Source organism: Chlorocebus sabaeus, chromosome 18 (genome assembly GCF_047675955.1).
Source record: "Chlorocebus sabaeus isolate Y175 chromosome 18, mChlSab1.0.hap1, whole genome shotgun sequence".
Lineage (NCBI taxonomy): Eukaryota > Metazoa > Chordata > Mammalia > Primates > Cercopithecidae > Chlorocebus > Chlorocebus sabaeus.
The window spans coordinates 25,675,639-25,692,623 of record NC_132921.1 but is presented as its reverse complement, the minus strand read 5'-3'; the positions used below and the strand labels follow the sequence as shown (position 1 = coordinate 25,692,623).

The following is a 16,985-nucleotide window of genomic DNA, read 5'->3' as shown; positions in this document are numbered from 1 at the left end:
CACACTAGATTCAGAATAATTTTTGGCTTTTTCTAAATATAAATTTCATCCTCAAAGTACCAAAATTTTTCTGTTGCTAAGACTATTGCAAAGACACTAAGGGCAATTTTAAAAGTGGAATTCTGAACACATTTTGAACAGGAACATTGCATTAAGAAGGTGGCCCCAGATGACTAATACAAGAAGGTATCATTTATCATTTGGATTTTAGCATCCAATATTTGTTTTCCATTTTCATCTCTCTCATTACTTTATAGGCTTGTCTCACAATAGTGATCTAGAGCATAAAAAAAAGAAAGAGAAAAAAAGAAAGAAAGAAGAAGAAGAAAGAAAGAGTGAAGAAAGGAAAAAAGAAGAAACCCCAATTCTGTATGGATCAAGTGTATCAGACTTGACTGGGTGCGGTGGCTTACGCCTGTAATCCCAGCACTTTGGGAGGCTGAGGTCTGAGGATTGCTTAAGGCCAGCAGTTTAAGACCAGCCAGGGCAACACAGTGAGACCCCATCTCTTCAAAAATATTCTTAAATCAGCTGAGTGTGGTGGAACACACCTGTAGTCCCAGCTACTCAGAAAGCTGAGGCAGGAGGATCACTTGAGCCCAGAAGGTCAAGGCTGCCTTTGCTAAGGGAGTCCTGGGAAGGGAAGAGTGTGGTCCTTTTAAATGATACCAAAGAGCGGAAGGGAAGTGCTGGGTAGAGGAGGGTGTGGTCCCTGGCTAGGGCTACACCTCCATGGACCTAGGTGAGGACAGGCACTCCTGCCTTGGCACCCAAATATTGCATTTTCGAAGACCACCTGGGCCTGCCACGCCCCCAATCCTGGGCCTATAAAAATCCGAGACCCTAGCAGGCAGACTCACAGGCGGCCAGACGTCAAGGGGAGTACATTAGCAGACAAAGACACAAGCAGCTGGACAGAGAGAGGACATCTAGGGAGCACGCTGGCTGAAGAGCACACCGGCAGATGCTGGCAAGCCGGCAGGCCATCAACCCAAGGGACGAGGTGGAGTTTGCGGGGCAGTCAGAGAACAGCAGGGACCACCAGGCTGCCCAGCTCCAGGGAAAAACCATCTCCTTTCTGGCTCTCCATGGTGGGACAGCTCCTTCAATAAAACTTTGCACTAATTCTCCAAGCCCAGGTGTGATCCGATTTTTCCAGTACGCTGTGGCAAGAACTGAGGATACAGAAAGCCCTCTGTCCTTGTGACAAGGTAGAGGGTCTAATTGAGCTGGAGCCACCTATAGACAGCAAACTAAGAGACCCTATAACACACGCCCACTGGGGCTTTAGGAGCTGGAAACATTCACCCCTAGACTCTGCCTTGTGGTTGGAGCCTCACAGCCTGCCTGCCTGTATGCTCCCCTAGAGGTTTGAGCAGCCCGGCACTGAAAAATTGAACCACACTCCCATCGCATGCCCTTCGAGGGGAACAAGGGAAACTTTCCCCTTTCACCATGAGCCATAGTTGCACCACTGCCCTCCAGCCGAGGCAACAGAGCAAGACCCTATCTTAAAAAAAATCAAACTCATTAACTTTGTGTGCTCCACGCCTTGGTCTTTCTACATGGTCAAATAAATAACAATTTAAACCCCTTTATTCAATAGCATAAACTGAGTAAGATTTAAGAACTTAGATGAACACTCATGTTAATGGACAAGAAGAAATATATTTATGCCTGCAACTTAGTGAATAAATTGAATAGACCCTGGTTTTCTAAATAATCATTTTATTTGTTTCCTCTGGTTATTACTATAATTGCTATTACTGTCTTCTTTTATATTCCAAACAAGAAATATTTTTTTCTTCACTGCTCCAGGACCTAACACTCTCTGGTGTTAAGGAAATCATGAAGATCTCCACTGGATTACTACCAGAAGAAAATGTGTTTTACAAATTTCTAACAAAAAGTAGGTATTCTAAAGTTCTGGTAGTACTCATAAAATAGAAAATACACGCGTGTAAGAGATCTGCAAAATTGTCACCAGTGTCAGTAACATAATACAGTCATTCCTCAGTTTTGACTGTAGTGGAATTGATTCCAGGATTCAAGTCCACAGTCCTCTGGTAGAGCTGGAGTATAGGAGAAGTCAGCCTTCTGTATATGTGGATTTTGCATCCCGTGAATCATTTTTAATCTGCATTTGGTTGAAAAAATCTGCATTTAAATCGACCCATGTAGTTCAAACCCCTGCTGTGCAAGCATCAACTGTAGATTTTATTATTATTATTATTGACAGCAACATAATGGCTAACTTCTGATATTATTATGTGAAAATTGAGACTATCTCAGTTCCTGATGTAAATGCTTTAGAAACTTGGTAAATGAATGAATATTTGAATTTTCCTTGAGCCTTTCAACAAAAATGTTTCAGCAGACAAAACAGAAACAGAATTTGTTGGGTTAAAAATATTTCAAGTCCACTACTAGCAAACTGACTTAGGGAAAAGCCATTTGATTTGACACCTTCTCATTTCCTCCTCTGAGTATTCTTTATCCAGAAAGAGTATTCTCTTTCATGCGATATGCCACGTAATGAGAGAGGAACATAGATAGGTGATAAAGGACAAGAATGCCCGCATATACTGAATCAATTTTGACAGTAAACAGAGAGAGAGAGAGAGATGTCCTTTTCACATGGTTTTCCCAAGCTCTCAATTAAGGGGAGTTTGGACCAGATAATCCCTAGGATCTGTCTCTTCCAATGTTCATTTCTTAGGATATTGTGATATGTTTGAAATAACAGCAAGTAAGCAAATCAAGTCTTGTGATGAACAAATAAAGTCTTCCTCATGTTACATATTGGGCTGAAAACACCACTGGTGATTTGTAATAAATTCAGAAGATGGCACACTGTAATAATCCAATCAAGTCTGAAAGTAGTTAGAAGCCAGGCGTGGTGATACATGCCTGCAGTCTGAACTATTCAGGAAGCAGAAGTGAGAGGATCTCTTGAGCCCAGGAGTTCAAATCTATCCTGGGCAACATAGTGAGATCCCATCTCTATTTTTTAAAATAGTTACATTTATTCTATTTACTGCATCACAAGAATGCATACAGCCTGAAATTCTGGTATAATTGTCATGATCCGCATAAAAATGCACAATCATTTGGATACTTATTAACTTTTTAATTTGAAAGGCAGGCTGTCAGAGGGATTAAAATTAGATTGTGGAGCCAACCTGATTGAGTTTGAATCCTAGCTCTGCCACTTCCTATGTGTGTAAGAAGTTTGACAAAATACTTAAATTTCTATGCTTCAGTTTTTCTATCTGTATGGAGATTATAAAACTAGTACTTCAAGTGGTTATGAGAATTAAGTAAATTAGTATATACAAAGTAGTTAGTATGGAACCCTGAACTAAAAAAACACTAGATAATATTAGTCTTCATTGTACACTCTAGCCTTCTTAGAACTCTCTATACACTTTGAGTGCTAGGTGAACACATTTGCATATTTTTTCTGAGTGTCATTATCAATGACATTTCAGTAAGATTGCATTTTTATTAATAAAAAGTTGAGAATAATCAAAATGAGCTCCAGTAGCTGTATTAAATGTACGCCTTTTGCATAAGTTTGACATAAGCTCTTATAGAGTAAAAATAAAAATCTTCATATTTTTCTGAGAAATGAAATTACAGTCTTACATGTAGGTTGATTCTCTGTCTGAGGATATTAAAATAGTTTTGACAGAGATCACATACTGATGTGTGTATTTGATCCATACAATGTTGAAAAAAATATTTGAATGGCTGTTCCTATTGTTTTAATGGAAGTTCACATAAAATATCTTAATTCCCAGCTTTTTTTGGAGAAGGAGAGACTTGACAATTGGTACTATGGTGATGATTAGCTAGCGCTGAACAGAAGTGGTCCCCTTTAGAGTGAGGAGCAATTTCCAGAATGCCACCATCTCCAGCAGTTTAGTTTCTGGGTTCCTCCCACCCCCAATTGTGTTTGTGTCCTGCTTCTTCTATTTAGTACAAAATAATTAAAAATGTAAATAGACACAAGCCCAGCAATCCTGTCATATAATGCACAAATGAAGTCATCCTCTAAATTACATGGCTGGTTACTATCTATTTGTTACTTTTTTGACTACTATTTAATGTAGAGACTACAAGAATTATTTTTCACAGTGAAACCTTCCATTCCTAACTGCAGCATGGCAGTCTAGTCTGTTTCCGTCACCAGCTTTCCAAATTTATCATCTTTATACCAGGAAGGAAATTGAGCTTTAGAGTCACTTTTTAAAACTTTCCCACTTATGGTTAATTTTACAGAATTTGTGATGCTGCCACAATGCCATTCACTGTCACATGCCTGAGTCAAGAGAGTTGACACCCGCCCTAGGAAGTAGCTGTGCTAGACCCCCAGTTTTAATGAGAATGTTTCACCTTTCACTGGTAAATTTACCCCATAGCAACAAGACCAACATTGTATTATGGATGTACATGTGTAACCGAAATGCCAAGGGTTCCATCTAGGTCCTCGCCACACAAAAAGCCAATCACTGAGATGGCAAGTATTGCCAAGAAAGGCTTTAATCGGGTGCTACTACCAAGGAGATGGGAGATATGTCTCAACTGTATCTCCCTAACTAACTAAAATTAGAGGTTTATGCAGCAGGGAAGAAATGTGACTTTGTGTGAGAAGAGAGGAAGTAGGGAATGGTTAGGAAGCAATCATGATGAATGAAGGGTCTGGAACCTCATTTGTCTATAAGTGATGATCTAGTGAGTTTCAGTTCTTTGATACTTTTGGAGAGGCCTGGGCATCCTTTCCTAAGGAAGAAACTCGGATAAAACAAATGTAAGTTTCAAGCTTTAAGACTAGAAGGGTCGATTTCTATGTATATCCCAGAAACTGTCTCTAAGACTATTGGGTCAGTTTCACATGTATGCATGCTTTGTATTATGGATGAAGGCATAAGGTAAAAGCTTAAATTTCACATTGGAATCAGGTGTGAAGGTGAGTTATGCAGAAAACCTGTATTTATCATTAACATTTTTATTTAAGCAACTTTATTGAGGTCTAGTCAACATATGCTGCACATATTTAGTGTACCATTTAATAAGTATTGAAACATGTATACACCCATGAAGCCATCACAATAATTAAATGAATATAATCATCATCCCCAAAGTTTCCTTGTGTCCATCTGTCCCCAGGCAAACACTGATCTGCTTTCTATTACTATAGACTGGTGAAATGGGAGAGTTCCCTTATCCCCCTTGCAGGATGTGTGACGGGTGTGACTCTCTTTGGCTGCTCCACTCCCCAAATCCCTAGAGGAAGCATGCAGAAGGGCAGGTACAGAGGCCATGGGGAGTGCTTTTGGGCTCCAGCTCCATCTAGAGGTGGGTGTCTGTGACTCCCAAAGTCCAAGTGGGCATGTGTTCCAGTGTGCTCTTCCGTCTTTGCCATCTGTAGACAGCTTGTGCTAATCAGTTCAATAGACTCTCTGTCTTATCACAAGGGCGGAGGACCAGTATGATAGCTGTCTGTATCCTGAGTTCTTGCCCAGTGTACCAGAAAAATCGGATCACATGTTCGCTTGAAGGGTGAGTGCAAGGTTTTACTGAGTGGTGGAGGTGGTCATCAGTGAGATGGGTGGGGAGCCAGAAGGGGAGATGGAATGGGAAGGTGGTCTTCCCCTGGAGTCAGGATACCCAGAGGCCAGACTCCCCCTCTTTCTTACTCTGCTGCATCATTCTGCCATCACTGGTTTGCCAGTCTGCTGCTGTCTGCTGTTGTCTATCGGTCTACTCCTCTGCTTCTCTCGATGTTCACCCACTGTGTGTGCGCCTGCTAGGGTCTTGGGTTTATATGGGCACAGGATGTGAGGGCATGGCAGGCCAGAGTGGTCTTGGAATATGTAACATTTGGGTGCAAGAACAGGAGTGCCTGTTCTCACTTAGGTCTGTAAACACAGGCCCGAGGGTGGACCCCTCGCCTGGGACCCTGCCCTTCTCTACCCAGCACTTCCCTGAAAATAAGACAAAACAGTGGCATCATAGTTGTAATAACAGCTTGGCCACACAGTAGTTGGTCCTGAGCAAGATGTAAAGACATAATTTTCTACAACATCTGAGTTTAAGAAGAGTCATTGCAGAGTTTGCTCCATTTCAGAAACAGGGATGCAGACTTTTATCTACCCCGATCATGTCTAATGTGACTAATGCCTCTAATTCTGTCAACATCGAGAAAATATATTTCTAGTTCTAAGTGGGTGCAAATAAATGATATATGCAGAAAGGCAAGCAGATATTTGAGTGCAAATGTATGCACAGGGATATAAGAATTTGAAATAGTTTCTAGGGAATCGCATCTCTAAAGTGGCTGCGCACAGTGGCTCATGCCTATAATCCTAGCACTTTGCGAGGCCGAGGTGAGTGACTCACCTGAGGTCAGGAGTTCGAGACCAGCCTGACAACATGGTGAAACCCCGTCTCTACTAAAAATAAAAAAAATTAAAAAAAATTAGCCAGATGTGGTGATATGTGCCTGTAGTCCCAGCTACTCTGAGGCTGAATTGCTTAATCCCAGGAGGTGGAGGTTACAGTGAGCTTAGATTGCACCACTGAACTCCAATTTGGGCCACAGAGCAAGACTCTGTCAAAATGAAATAAAATATAAGATAAAGTATAAAATAAAATGCATAAACATCCATTTCTTTGTTCAGAATAGTCTAGTCTAAAGTACAGCTCTTTCTCACTCATGGTGACAGACTAAACAGCTATCTATCTCTATTTTCCAATGACCTAAGTCTGGTGTCTAATAAGGAACAAATATTAAAGGATTGCAGAGTGACTTATGGTCTAGTGGGTCCAACCTTGGCTGCCCAATAGACTCATCTAGGGAGTGGTCTGGGTCATTTTTGTAAACTGAGAATCATTAACATTTCCAAGATTTGTAAAGACAGTCTCTATTTGCATAATGGTATTTCTGAATGGACTTAACTTCTTCCCTTCCTCAAATGATATACTCACCATCATCTTGTTTTGTGGTTTTCAATCCGGGCTGTGCAACATAAATATACAGGAGACATTGTTTTTATTCTTTAAGTATTAGTGTCAGCTCTCCCCTTAAAGATTCTGACTTAATTGAGTGGGTAAGTTGAACATTGGTATATTTTTTCAAAACTTCTTAGGTGGTTCTAGTGCAAGAACCACCGTCTATTCTATGATCTAACAACTGACTTTGCTTTCCTTTTCTCTGATCTATTTCTCTTTCCCATTAATGTTTTATATTGATAGTTCATTCCTCCTTCCCGTTGGTTAGCAATTCATGTCCTGTTTCCTGAATAATCACAAGCATGGGAAGCAACCATCCACCGTAGAGGAACTAAACATAGAGGCAGGCCTCCTCCAAGGCTGAGATGCCAACAGGACACCCTGAGAAATCCACAATTGAAGTGTGTTCTTGGATCTGGTCACAGAGTCATAGAGGGTGAGGGCTTGAAGAGACCTCAGCTATTGCACAACTCTTCCATTTTGCTGATGACAAAAGAGAAGCATGAAGATGACATGGATGACAGGATCAAAGAACTAGTGCTGGTGGAGCTAGATGAGAACCAAGACCTCGGGTACCCAGGCTTTCTCTGTCTCCACTCCATCCTGGTCTCATAGGAGAGTATTAGAGTCTTTTCATATAAGTGTCCAGGCAGAGAAAAATCATTCCATTCTGCATAGGTAAGTCAACCAACACTTGGGAAGTTCTTCTGTGTGTTAGGCCTTCAAAGAAAGTAGGAAAAACATAGACAGTAGTGGCAGCGCTTCAAAGTACTACTTAATATGAAGATGATAGGACTTGGAGATTCTGAAACTTCTAAGTTGCTAACTTTCAGTCATAATGTTCTGTATATCAAAGACGTACTAGTTGTTTGAACACTAAATACAATTATTTATTTATGACTTATTTTCATTCGTGTTATTAAGAATTAATGTAGTGTATAGCCATATCTTATAAAATCAAAAGAATAATGGTCCATGTCCTAAATGTGTTATTAACATTTAAGAAACTATTAGAACATTAAAATCCTCAAGGACAAAGATGAAGGTAAAAATCAAATTTTATGTTTTTTATCAGCCACAATCACAAGAGGATCACATATGTAAGGACTGTCTTTTATTGAATTCTGGCAATTTTAACTTAAAAGAAATTTACTGTTGTCATTGGTCTTTTCCTGGAAACAATTTTTTATTTTAGGCTATGCTTAGAATGAGTTACAAAAATTAAACTTTGTGTAATATTAGACTAATATTTTTTAACTAAAATTGTGACTCATTAACTTCCAAATTTGTGTTATTGATTATGCTAGGATCATGAGGGAAAATATAGTAAGTTTACATGATTAGTTTAGTTTTGTTTGGACCACTTCATTTATCATCAATGACAGAAAATGTACTCTTAACTTAATGGCACTTTTGCTAATGATTTCTCTCAGACTCAAGGACAAACAAATAAATCAACTGGAATTTTCTTGATTCTTAAAAGACCAAGTGACATCTGGGGTTAATAATTTTGTAGGTCATAAAATACTATACTAAGTTTCCCCATAGGGTATGATATGTGAATATTTTATAAATTTAAATGTATATGTTTCAGATTGATTTATACATGAAAATAATAATTTATGTTTTTTAAAAAGCAATGGTTAATACTTTTATTACAAAAGCAAGGTATACTTGCAATATATACAGGAAAAAATAACAGAAGATATAATAAAGCGATTTTTTAAGCAGAAGAACCATTATCCCACCACACAGAAACAATCAGAAAGGACATCAACCAATAGGAACTTGAACTAGTGAGAACTTCTCTTTCAAAGACTTAACTGACTGTCCCTCAGCTTTTCCATGTGTTTTACTCACTGATAATATTTTGAGTTTATAAAAATATTATAATCTAACTTCCCTCCATACATAGAGTTGTTCATTCCCTTTGGCAGCTGTAAACCGCCACACTGTGTGGTTGTTAATAAATTATATTTAACCAAACTTCTGTAAATGGACGTTGGAATTATTTTTAATTATTTGCTATTATAAACCATGTTACAATGAACAGAATTGTGTGTTTACCTGTATCCACCTGTTCAATTATTTCCCTAAGATAAGTCCCTAGATGTAGAATTGTGCATGAAAGAACACGTACATTTTTAGTGTGATTCAAAGCCTAGGTTGCAAAGAACGTTTACATTTGCCAGGATTGCATTAGTGGTGCTCTTCATCCCCCCAACCAATGCTCCACAGCACTGGGCATTAATTCCTTTTTAGTATAATTGATGAAAATCATTTCATTTTAATTTGCATTGACTTCATTGTCATTGCAAATATTCATCTCTTGCAACTGTTTGCCATTCTTCTTTTGAGAGGTACCTTTTGTAATTTTTGTCTACACTTTTATTGGAGTATTCCTTGCAGCACCTATTTGAAATACTGCTATAGATTACAGATATTAACACTTTGTCCCTGCTTACCTTCCCAGCCTCATCTCTAATCTCACCAGGAATATGATGCTATAAATTCACCTCTTGTTTATACTAACTTTTTTTCCGTTGTATTCATTTTCTCTGGTTATTACTGTTATTATAATGCCCATATTTAAACTGCTGTCTGCTCTCATGGGTGCTTAGACTTTATTATGCTGTTATGATCGGCTTATATATGATAAGTAAAGTACTAAATCTGCAATGGCAAACCCTCAATCCACAGGCCAGATCCAGACCACTAAATTTTATTTTATTTTATTTTTTGGAGTCATTTAATTTTTAAATTTGTTTTGTTCCTGTTTTTTGTTTTGTTTTGTTTTGTTTTTTTGTTTTTTTGACAGAGTCTTGCTCTGTTGCCCAGGCTGGAGTGCAGTGGCACGATCTAGGCTCACTGCAACCTCCGTCTCCCAGCTTCAAGCAATTCCCCTGCCTCAGTCTCCCTAGTAGCTGGGATTACAGGTGCACGCCACCACGCCTGGCTAATTTTTGTACTTTTAGTAGAGATGGGGTTTCACCATGTTGGCCAGGCTAGTTGCAAACTCCTAACCTCAAGTAATCCACCTGTCTTGGCCTCCCAAAGTGTTGGGATTACAGGTGTGAGCCAATGCTCCTGGCCTGTTCCTGTGTTTTAATTTAGTTTTTCAACATTCTAAAATTGATCTTCAACATTTATTTAAAAACACTATCAAACTGATTTACGACAAAGTATATGACTATTAAAAACCTATAGTCTTTCTCTCTCTTAAAAAACTGGAAAATCTGTCATCACTGTATCCCAGGTCACCAGCTTCTCCATGATGCCCTATTGCTTCATGGCCAGTTCACACTTACTATTGCCCATCTAGGCCTGTTGACCTTTGAGCAGGGTTCATCAGGTTCAGACCTGTTGACATTTTGAGGCAGATGATTCTTTGTTGGGGCTTGGGAAGCTGTCCGGTACATTTCAGGATGATTAGCGCATCTCTGGCTTCTACCCACTAGATGCTAGTAACACACACTCTACCACCCAATTGTGACAACCAAAAATATATCCAACCATTGCCACAGGAGGAGCTCTATGGCCTCACTGTGAGAACCACTGCCTTAAGATTTGAGACCTCTGATCTAGATTTGTTAAACCCATGGAAGATATGGGCTCAGTCAGCAACTATGGAGGTAACTTTTTGCTATTCCCTATTAAAACTGTCATCCCTATGTTTTTAGTGTGGAGGAGGGCTACAGAGAATTGAGGACAAGCTCTAATCTGGGGCCTGTGAGAAGGAGATGGAACAGCTGATGGACTTGCGTTCAGAATACATAGGCCAAAAGCAATCAACCATCAGGCACCTTGGTCCCTCTTGTTGAGTAAGATACTTGACCATGGGATTCTCTAAGCTACAAAACCTTCGTTTTGGTTAGCAGGTGAAGGAGTAAAGCCAGGGATCAAGGTTATTCATGGTACAATGAAATCAAGTTCAAATAATCTTTACATTGTTTACAAATACAATCTTTGCAATATTTGCTAGAATGGAAAGCGTACACCCCTGTGAAACTGTTAGAAGTAGAAATCCTTGGAGAAGGAGAACACAGAGGTTGTACTCCTGAACTGAATTGAGTTTCTTCCATTATTCCTTTGCTTTGGGCAATTGAAGTTAGCTGGTGCTTGAGGTTCTTTTGCCATAGCTTTTCCATTGGCCTTTGCCCACTGGTTCAGTTGCTGCTCTTATATCTGGTACGTGGTGATTCAAGAGTCGACGTTTTTATAGGATTTGTTGCAGTAATCTCCTAATTTATGTCCAAGATAGCTCCTTTCTGTTTTGACTGAATGGTCAGCAAGAGGAGATTTTCTCTCAGGTCAAATCATCTCTATACCCTCCTGAAATCTTTCAAGGTTTCTTGATGTGTGATTCTACACTTCCCTATATTCCTAAACTGCTACAGATATTTTCTTATTTCTAAATTCCTTAGTTATTTCAATGGAACATAAGGCAAAAGAGAGTTTAAACATATAAGCTCAATTTGCTGTCTTGAAACCAGGAGAAGTCAGGAAAAATTTCCTGGCTAGCATGGGGCATATCAGCATTATAAAGTCTAACTGGACCAGGATCATTCTGTGAAACTTTAGGTAAGATCCTGAACATAGCATGAGAATGGGCTATGTCAAGTCTTTGTCAATGGGACACGTGCTGATTTGGAAAGGTTTTGTCAATGGTGAGTAATCATGTGAGGAGTGGCAGTTTTATCAACTCCGCATTCAGTCCTTTGCTTACATAAGCATTTTGAGTTAAAGTAGCATTTATTTCTTCATTCATTTATTCAGTTAATATTTATTGAGTTTGTTACAACTGGCACTGAAGCTGAAATACATGAGTGAAAAAAGAAATACAATATTTCTTTCCTTATGGATGTATATCTAGAAGAGGAAAGGAATGCTAACTAAGCAAGGAAAAAAAGTAAATAGCATAGTTTCATATAGTGATGATGTTTATGATGAAATAAGTAAAGATAGGGGATAGAGAAGTACAGAAACTGGGAATACAGGATCTTTCAGATAACGCAATAGGAAATTCTCCTAAGAGATGGCTTTGAGCAGAATTGGGAGTGGGAAGTAGCAAGCTATGTGATGTTCAGGATGAAGTATATGCCAGGCAAAAGGGGCATGAGGCTTGACTGATCAGAGAAAACACAAGGAGGCCAGTGTGGCCAGAGTGCAGTGAGCAAGAGGATATGAGAGCAATCCCAAAGATCCTTGAAAGCAAAATAAGCAGTTTGTGTTAGTGTTTTCCCCTAAACATGATCAGTGGCCAGTAGAGGTTTCAGGCAGGGGAGCCTGACTTACTTATTTTTCAAAGTTCTCCCTGGCTTCTGGGTGAAGGGGGACAAGAATGGAAGCAGTTAGACCAATCAGTAAATTACAGTGGTAGTGCAAGCAAGAGATGATGGATGGGGATATGCAATACGTTGTGAACCGTAGAGACAAATACAAGTGAACAGATTTGGGATATGTCTTGGAGTTAGGTGGTTCTGCTGGACTGGCAATATGAGCTGAGCAAAAGAGAAGAAGCAGGGGTCTTGGCTTTGGACTTAAGCAACTGGGAGGATGATGGAACCATTCACTGGGATGATGATAATTTGGTTAGGACAGGTTTGGGGGTTCATTTAGGATTAAGAGAATCAATAGTTCTGGAAGTTTGGAATTTCTAGTGGTGAAATAAATGATTAAGGAAAGTTTGGAGTTCTGGAAGTGACTTCATTAAACTATCACAAAGGATCATGGGATTAGTCCTGATGAGGGGAAAGGTGGATAATCAGTCCTGATTATTTCTCCCTCTTCTTGATTGGTGTCTTACGGGGCTCCTCCCATTAAAATGTGGTCAGTCACATTGATGACCTTGGAGAACTTGTTAGAAATGCAGAACTATGGTCTTATTGAATCAGAATCGGTGATTTAGTTAAATTCTCCATGAGATGCCTATGCATATTAAAGTTTGATTTCTAGGAAAGAGCAGCTAATCTAATGATGAGGAAACATCCAAACTGAAGGACATTCAACCAAAAAACTGGTGCTATGGTTTGGCTGTGTCCCCACCAAATCTCAACTTGAATTGCATCGCCCAGAATTCCCACATGTTGGACAGGGGCGGGTAATTGAATCATGGGGACCAATCTTTCCCATGCTATTTCCCATGCTATTCCCGTGCTACTCATAATAAGTTTCATGAGATCTGATGGGTTTCGGAAGAGTTTCTGTTTTTACTTCTTCATTTTCTCTTGCTGCCACCATGTAAGAAGTGCCTTTTGCCTCCTGCCATGATTCGGAGGTGTCCCTAGCCATCTGGAATTATAAGTCCAATTAAACCTCTTTTTCTTCCCAGTCTCGGATATATCTTTATCAGCAGTGTGAAAACAAACTGATACAACTGGACTGTAATCTCCAACAGTGTCAAGATCGTGAGGGTCAAAGGAGGACTTTAGAGTGGTTCCATACTAAACAAAAATTAAGAGATGTGAAAACTAAGTACAACACATGATCCCATTGAATGCTTTTGCTCTGGAAAATATATTTTGGACAACTGGCCAAACTTGACTGGGAAATGGGATCTATGGGAGAGGTATATGAGAGTTTCTTTCTGCTGTGGCCACTCTTTTTATATGTCTTTGAAAAGGTTTTGTTTTGTTTTGTTTGAGTTTTCTGTTCCTTTGTTTTTTAAATTTTTGACTGCTCTCCACCATTGCATGATGTGCCCAAGCTGACAGGGAGGTTTCTGGAGGTCTCCTTAATCCAAGGGCACTCTGAGCACCCTCCCTAGAGCCTCAGCGAGTTAAGAGCCTCAGCAAAGCCTTTCCAGGGACACGAGGCACTCTGCACACTTCCCTTGCATTCAGCTCTGGTTGGCATCACAGGCAGCAAGTGGGAATCTTACCAAGTGCCAGGGATGTAGCTGGAAAACAACTCGTGTAGACTAGGGGTCACTGTGGCATTCATCCCTAGGAAAGGCTATGCTAGAAAACACTACAAAAAGATTTACTCTGAGTCTGGGTTTCTTTTCCTGCTGGTTTATTTATTCCTTCAAAGACTGTATGATATTAAAATTTCATACTTTCCTTTTTCTGTGCTTGTAGAAATTTATGTCTTCCTACTTAAAATGTCAGGGTACTATTTCAGGTATATATACAAAGCACAAAAACAATTTTCACAACAATAAATGGTGGTAATTTTCTGTATATACTTAGAGAATTCATGAGCAAATTTGTCCTTTGTGATTGAAGACTTCCCTCTTTGAAAAGACTACAATCCAGTAGTATTGATGTGAAAATTCTAGCATAGGTAATTTGTGAGTTCAGGAATCATGTGTTATTCATGTCTTGAAAGCACAGTACAAGTTCTTAAGAATCACTAATAGAGTTGAATGTCTTCTTGAGGTTAATTCATCATTCACCAAGCACTTGTTTTAGTTATTGTATGAAACTTAAGTTCCTACTTTGAAGATCAGGTTTCAGAAGATTGGATCTTATATAGAGTAATAAAAATGCCTCAGAGAAGCATTTAATTTTTATTCCATTGGAAATTATAATTTAAGTCCCCAAATACAAGTACCACCCCATCAAAATCATACATTGATTAATTGTAAGTTGAAACAAACCCAATTCATGTGAAACTATGTGCTCATTTTTATACCAGGTCACTCAATTGTATAGCTTCTAATTTAGCTGTTTCATCATGACGCATTGTGAAAATATGAATGATATACTTAGTCCATTTGATCTACTTGCAACCCATGGGATTTCCTTTAAAGATATAAAACATTTTGCTAGTGCTTCTTTTTTTGTTCTGGTACCCACATCCTGTGCTCTGTGGAGAGTCACAGTTTTTGAAACATGTTGACAGCCAGCAAAGATAAGCAGTGTACTTAGCCTTTGGTCAAGGACTGGAAACTGGCTGGTATCTGAATCATCTGCTTAATGCAGAACTGCCCTCTTCTTAGGGAGATGCAGCCTGGTGTGTGGTATGACATGGAGCTTTATGGTGTGTTACTGTGTGGGGAGCATAGGAGACTGGTTAAAGGAGCAGTCTCTCTTTTTGTATCTTTTCACTTTGATTTCAAGTATATATAAGCATGGAGTATCCAAATGAATATATATATGTGTTATATGTTTTTATATAATAATATATAATGAGTAAATGGATAAGGAAATGGGTCCAAGAATGTTAGCAATGATTTATATATATATAATTATATATAAATAATATATAACATATATAATTATATATAAATAATATATAACATATATATAATTATATATAAATAATATATAACATATATATACACATATATATAACATATATACACACACACACATATATATATATGTGTCACCCAGGCTGGAGTGCAGTGGCACAATCTCGGCTCACTGCAACCTCTGCCTCCCAGGTTCAAGCGATTCTCCTGCCTCCATCTCCTGAGTAGCTAGGACTACAGGTGTGTGCCACCACGCCCGGCTAATTTTTGTATTTTTTGTAGAGATGGGGTTTCAAAGTGTTAGCCAGGATGGTCTCGATCTCTTGACCTTGTGATCCGCCCACCTAGGCCTCCCAAAGTGCTGGGATTACAGACATGAGCCACCATGCCCAGCCCCATTCATATTTTTAAGTTATTATTATAGGAGTTGTCACAATGAAAATTTTTATAATGATAATACTGTGGTTCAGGCTCTTTCTGTTCTGTTAGACTTAACCAACCTGGGTGTTTAAAAAGTACTTTTTTGTTTTGTTTTGTGTGTGTGTGTGTGTTCCTTTTCCCATGTGTAGTGGTGGGTGCCTGTAATCCCAGCTGCTTGGGAGGCTGAAGCATGAGAATCACTTGAACTGGGGAGGTGGAGGTTGCAGTGAGCCAAGATTGTGCCACTGCACTCCAGCCTGGGCGACAGAGCAAGACCCTGTCTCAAAAAATATACATATAAAAAAAAAATATATATATATATATAAAAGAAACCTCTGTGAACCCTCTCCCTGCAATTATAGACTCCTTGAGACCAGGAATCATGGCTTTTGTATGAATTCTGCTGTTAAATTATCTTTGTATCTTCAGCATCTAGTCCATTATTATTGATGCTCAATAAATGTTACCTGAAATGAATACATTTCCTATGAAAAAATATAGCCTGATATTATAATATTAGAATTTGGATTGTTTTATTACTTTTTGGTTAGTCTCCCAATGCTTTATCACCTATCTGAGTCACTCTTGAGAAATAAGTTTCCTAAACTTCTGAATGGGGGAAGAGGCACACTACATAGAGACTGTGAACTCAATAGTATCTGAGATAGGTCTCAACCAATTTAGAATGTTTATTTTGCCAAGGTTAAGGACATACTGTGACATGGCCTCAGGAGGTCCTGATGACATGTGCCAAAGATGGCTGGGGTAAAGCTTGCTTTTATACATTTCGGGACATGAGATATTAATCATTATGTATAAGATGTAAATTGGTTCAGTCCGGAACGGTGGGACAACTCAAGAGCGTGGGAACTCCCAGGTCATAGGCAGAGAAGAGACAAACTGCTGCATTTTGAGTCTTTTGAGTCTTTGATCAGCCTTTCGCTGAATACACAATTTACATGTGAGAGGAGGATGGAGGAATAGTCACTTATGCTTTAGTCTGACTCAGTTAATCTGCATTTTTACATAAATAATAGGGCAGAGGAAGCAATCAGATATGCATTTGTCTCAGGTGGGCAGAGGAATGACTTTCTGTCCTACACCTGTGAAGATCAGCTATCGATTTACATTGCCAGGGTGAAATTCAACAGAACTGTGTTTTAGGGTAAAGATCTTGAGGCCCCAAAGAATTTCCTTGTGGACAAATTGTGAGGGAGGTATGTGGCTTTTTATCTTTGTAGCTATCTTATTTAGGAATAAAATGGGAAGCAAGTTTGCCTGACACAGTTTCCACCTTGACTTTTCCCTTTGGCTTAATGATTTGGGGGTCTTGAGATTTATTTTTCTTTCA

At 39.0% G+C, this 16,985-nt stretch overlaps 1 protein-coding gene across 2 annotated transcripts in view; it reads left to right on the top strand.

Annotated features, from left to right (window-relative positions):
• RAB27B (RAB27B, member RAS oncogene family) overlaps nucleotides 1-16,985 on the top strand; it is a 170,604-nt gene that overhangs the window by 69,953 nt on the left and 83,666 nt on the right. Inside the window, exon 1 of one of the 2 annotated variants that reach the window (XM_008014027.3) lies at nucleotides 7,354-7,695. The exons of the other annotated variant lie outside the window; for it this stretch is intronic. Within the exon in view, the coding sequence (XP_008012218.2) occupies nucleotides 7,571-7,695 (125 nt within the window). The 5' untranslated portion in view covers nucleotides 7,354-7,570. Of the gene's footprint in view, nucleotides 1-7,353; nucleotides 7,696-16,985 lie in introns of those variants that run through there. 2 annotated transcript variants of the gene reach the window in all.